At 38.9% G+C, this 5,593-nt stretch overlaps 1 protein-coding gene across 3 annotated transcripts in view; it reads right to left on the bottom strand.

Moving 5' to 3' along the window:
* The window catches only part of RBP2 (retinol binding protein 2), a 29,807-nt gene that overhangs the window by 10,516 nt on the left and 13,698 nt on the right, over positions 1-5,593 (bottom strand). For all 3 annotated transcript variants that reach the window (XM_069063873.1, XM_069063874.1, XM_069063875.1), the window contains one exon: positions 242-420. In XM_069063873.1, the coding sequence (XP_068919974.1) occupies positions 242-420 (179 nt within the window). The remainder of the gene's footprint in view (positions 1-241; positions 421-5,593) is intronic.

The raw sequence follows: 5,593 nt of genomic DNA, 5'->3' as shown, positions 1-5,593 counted from the left end.
ATATATATATATATATATATATATATATATATATATATATATATATACACACATATGTGTATACATACAAATACATCGGGAAAGCTTCATCCTCCCCTGTTCATCGCTAGCATCATAAAGCTCTTCTCCCTCCACCCCCAACTCTCCTAATTATTCATGCTATTTTTCCATCGTGTACCAGAATAGCTTGCCCTTGTATTTAATGCTGTGTGAAAGGCAAAATCCAAGCCCGGGTTAGTACCTTAACATGTCTATTGTCCAGTCCTTTAGTGTGCTCCTCAAATTCGACTCCAATAGTGAAATCCAGTTCATAGTTCCGGAGTGTGCTAATTGTTTTTGTCTTGAAGTGATCACCATCTTGAGCGATGATCTTTGTCTGAGTCAGGTGCTTGGCAACCTTGCGGGTGGCAAAATCAATATCTGTTGGCAAAGAGAGTCATTGAGTTTATAATGCTCTAAGCTAGACTTATTCATTTCTTTAACTAGACCAAACATTCCATGTCTATGAGATAAAAATCATTGTCGGGTATCTTTCCATTATTTATATGTTAATTAAGAGCCATCCTCCTGTAGGAGTTGCGGGGGGGGGGGGGGGGGGGGTTAGTGGTGGAGATAATCACTTCTTTTCCAGTGTCTTCAATGACCTGTGAATTTCGTCAATTCTGTTTCTCTTAACATTGATTCTGAAGAATATTGGATGTTTTGCTTGAAATAGTAAATAGAGTGAGCTCAGAGTCACGAACACCGAGATTCAAGCTTTACTTGGGATCCTGAGCAAGTACTGAACCTGTCCCTACTCTGGGCAATTCTAAGATTTAGAGAAGACATCAACCTGCTTTGGTAAAGGGAGTTTCCTCACCTGGGAGTTTCCAATACCAAGAAAATCAAAGGTCCAGTACTTTCTTAGTGTCTTACACATAGTAAATACTTCAATGCTTTACCGATCCTCTCTTTCTCTGATTCTCTGACTCTATTTCTGTCTCTTTCTGTTTATCTTCTCTCTGTTTCTTTTTGTCTCTCTTCTCTGTCTCTCACTCTATCTCTTTTCTGTCTCTCTTTTCTCTGTCTCTGTTTCTCTATCCCTGTGTCTCTGTCAGTCTCTGTTTCTGTGTCTCTGTATCTGTTTCTCTACCCACTCCTCCCCCCCCGCACATCAATTTAGTGGAGATGTTGTGCATGTTTAATAGATCATTATACCAGTAGCACACATAGTAGGCTCTGAATAATTAGTTTATTTGTGTAGTGGTGATTCTTAGTAAATGAAAGCATATTTGCATTTCCTAAAGTAGGTATAAAATTCACAGGTCTTGCAATATATACTAGGCAATAAAATTAGCCTAGAACTTATGCCAATACCCCTGATCATAATAAGGCTTTATCCCCCCCAAACCCTCAGAACTGCCATTAATTAATCATTCACTCTACAAACATTTATTAAGCACTTGCTATATGATAGGCATTGTGCTAAGCACAATGGAAATACAAAGAAAAGACATAGATAGTCCTTGCCCTCATGAGGTCGCAATCTAATGGAGGAGAGGACATAAAAAGGACTGTACAAATAAGTTATGTGCAGGATAAGTAGGAAATAATCAACAGAAAAGGAAGACACGAGAATTAAGGTTATCTATAGAAGGTAAGATTTTAGCTGGGACTTGAAGGAAGGCAGGAAAGCCCAGGAGGCAGAGATGAAGAGGGAGAGCATTCCAGACATGAGGAGCATCCAGTGAAAATGCCGGGAGCTGAGAGATGGAGTGTCTTGTTTGAGGAACAGCAAGGTGGCCAGTATTCCCATTAGGAAGAGAGGAGAGTTTATAAGTTGTTTATTGTTTTTCCTTTGCTGCAGATTTAGCTGGAATTTGGTCTCTAGCCAAATACAGCTATTTAGCCATATTTGCTATAGCAAATACTAAAACACATATAAATATAAACTATATGAATGAATTGTTCAAGAATATTTAACTAACACATAAAACCTTGAAGCTTTCTTCAAAATAACTGCTTAGTAGTATCTCTCTCTCTCTCTTTTAACACTGGGACTGAACAATAATGATTATGATAAAAATAAGAAGAGTTTGAATTTTTAAAGTTATTTTTCTCTGAGAAACTAGAATACTATACCAACACCCTCTTATTAAACATGACTATGTTTCATCTGGCAATAGATGAAATAGGATCATATTCATTGTAGAGACTGAGAAACTGAGGAAATGGTTTAGCATCTGGACAACATTTCATGCAACCCCATGAAGTTCTGATAACAAAATATTCCTCATTCTCTTACTTTGTCTCATTTTCCATTATTCCTTTATATCAAATTATTTACTCTTTCTCCTAATTTCAGAAGATAATAGAATTTTGAGCTGCAATGAGCCTGAGAGATCACTGAGTCCAACCTATTAATAATAATTATATATATATATATACATACATACATACATATATACTTTAAGATGAGGAAACTAAAATGAAATAACTTGGCTGAATTAATGCAAATACTGAGTGGAAGAAATGAATTTATCCTATGACCTCTGACTCTACCCATTGCATTTTCTTTGATACTTCAGTAAAGCTGGAAGAGACCTCAGATATCAGGTTGTCAATCTCTTCATTTGTTGTTGTTGTTCAGTTATTTTCAGTCATGTCTGACTCTTCGTGACTCCATTTGGGGCTTTCTTGGCAGAGTGGTTTGTCATTTCCTTCTCCAGCTCATTTTATAGATGAGGAAACGGAGGCAAGCAAAGCTAAGTGACTTACCCAGGGTCACACAGCTAGTATTTGAGACCAGATCTGAATTTAGATCTTCCTGACTCCAGGCCCAGCACTCTAGCCATTGTGCCACCTACTTGCCCTCTCTTCATTTTGTAGATGAGAAAATGGAGGCTCAGAGAGGTTGTTACTTCCCCAAAGTGAAAGATGAGGTAGTAAATGGTAGAGCTCAGATTAGAACCCAGTTCTTCCATCTCTAAATCTGGGATTGATTGCATTGAACCTCACTTCCTCATGTCAGTGGGTAATAAAAGCAAATAATAGAAAGGGTAGGTTGTATAAACAATTGCAAAGGGTTGTGAATGCCAGGGTATTCTGTAGACAATGATGAACTAGTGAAAATTTGAAGTAGGGGTGGGTGACATGATGATAGTGAGACTGTAGGATGATTAATCTGACCATGGTACAGGATGGTTTTATAAAACAAGAAACTGAAAGTAGGGAGAGAAGTGAAAGAGTGAGCCTAATAGTTCAGAGGTCTATATAAGGGTCTAAACTAGGTTGGTAGAAATAAGAGTGGAATGGGAATGACAGATTGGAGAGACATGGCATCATGGAACGTTAAGAGTTGGAAGGGACTTTGGAACCCATCCATCTTTAAAGCCCTCATTTTATGGATCTGAAAGCTGAAGATCAGGTAAACCAAGTAACCTGTTGGATGTAAACCAGGAAGAATGGACAGGACTTGGCAACTAATTGGATACAGAAGAAAAAGCCAAGGGTAAAAGATGACTTATGTTTTATGCCTGGATTCTCTGACTCAGGAAAACAATGGTACAACTGACAGGACAGGGAAGTCAAAAGAGGGAACAGGCTTTGCTGGACAGATGTGAGTATAGTACTAGATATGTTAACCTTTAGGTGATAGAGGACCATCTCTTATGAAATACCTGTCAGACAGAGAGGTGGACCTAGAGCTCAGAGCATGACCAGGGCTGGGAAATGGAGCTGATGAGAAGAACAGAACTGGAAGAACTTGTCATAAATATTTGATGATTATTTATTAAGGAACTCTAGAAACATTTAAGGAAATGTCTCTGATTTTGGGGATTGATGTTAGAGAAAATGACTTTGTCCTTGGTGGTGGGAGTAATATATGCCTTTAGGCTAGGCTAGGTTTTCTGTAAGAGGTATTGAAACTATCATTGAGACATGGTTGGGATGTCTTAGGAAAGAATGATTAGGAACACCCAAATGTACAGAAGTGTACCACAGAGTAAAGTGAGGCTTTTCCTCCAGTCTGGTGAATGTCATGCCTTATCCTTACTGTTTGTTATCAAAATAAAAAGCATAAAATTATTGGTGACTCATGGCCCATATGCTTTGGTAGGCTCATACACCCTCCAGCCACAAGTGGGGGCACCTTTCTAAATGAGTAATCATCTTGGTGACATCTAAGAAAAGATGGTCAGGAAAAAATATTGTGTATGGGAATGGAGGGGCACTTCAATAGACCCAAATGATTAACATGGGATGGAGATGTTAGTAAGGAATCTCTATTATTAACACATAGAATATCAATGCCAGGCTACTAGTGCCAGCTGGAGCCATTGATACAGCTTCCTGGTAGTTTAAATGCAAAAAGTCAGAACAAGAGGAGTCAGGAACTCATCTCTTAGACTCCTGACCAGCAAACCAAGACAGCTACATGAAACAATGGTGTATCCTTGTTGAATATTCTTTCTCTGCTGTGGCAAAGTGAATCTTCTCTTGTTAATGGTTAGGTGATGTACAAGTAGGCAGGTAGGTAGCATAATGAATAAAGCACTGGGATTGGAGTCAGGAGAACCCAAGTTCAAATCAACCCCCAGACACTTTCTAGCTGTATGACCTTGGGCAAATCACTTAACCCTGTTTGCCTTAGTTTCCACATCTGTAAAATCAATTGGAGAAGGAAATGGCAAACCACTACAATACTTTTGCCAAGAAAATTCCAAGTGGAATCACAAAGAGTCTGACATGACTGATAAATGAGTAAACAACAAGATCTACACGTATCTTTTTTTTCATTCCAATTTTTATCCCAAACCACCAGACTAGCCTCCATTAAGCCTGCCCCACAACATTTTTACACCACAGGTAAGTTGATGCTCCCATAAGAAACCATATTCTGCTCTGGCTGAACCATAGCTCTGATTCCCTTTTGCATGTTGGATCTTCTAACACTTCAGCTTTAGAATAGTTCTGGAATTATTCTTGAACAGTACTAGGTTTGCTCTCCTCTTAAATGGGTTGAAACTTAAAGACACATGGTCTTGGCTTATGTAACTCCTCTGTCTTGTTGAGATCTGAGTGCCTTTGTTATCTGTGCCTCTCCCCATTGCCACAGGGATTTCTGTGACCTAGCTGAATTACAATTCTACTTATTTGGATGTTTACTCCTTACACAGAAAGGTATGTTAGTCTTGCCATCACACGTCCTCCCAGCTCAACACCAATTGCTTCCCATGCCCAGGGCTCTTTCTAAAACCAGCCCCAATGAGATAAAACACTCTTTAAACCCTTTCAATTCTCTGTCAGCTCATTTAGACAACTTCCTGGTTTAAGCAATCATCCAGTAACAGTTGAAGTATCACGGCCTCCAGGGTCAAAAGAGAAATAGGGACACAGTCTCTGTGACTTCTTTGCACCTCTAATATTTCTGTCCTTGACAGCTAGCATTTATGTAGCAGATTTTAAATAGTTCATTTGTGTTGCCTTATACTACAATTATATAAATGTTTCCACTTTGATCTCTACCCTAACCCCAAACACTTACACCCAAACACAGACATTACACACACACACACACACACACACACACACACACACACACACACACACA

Source organism: Petaurus breviceps, unplaced genomic scaffold, assembly GCF_028583685.1.
Source record: "Petaurus breviceps papuanus isolate PSGF00001 unplaced genomic scaffold, PetGlider_PUasm1.0 90604, whole genome shotgun sequence".
Classification (NCBI taxonomy): Eukaryota; Metazoa; Chordata; class Mammalia; order Diprotodontia; family Petauridae; genus Petaurus; species Petaurus breviceps.
This window is presented reverse-complemented; position numbering and strand designations above follow the sequence as displayed.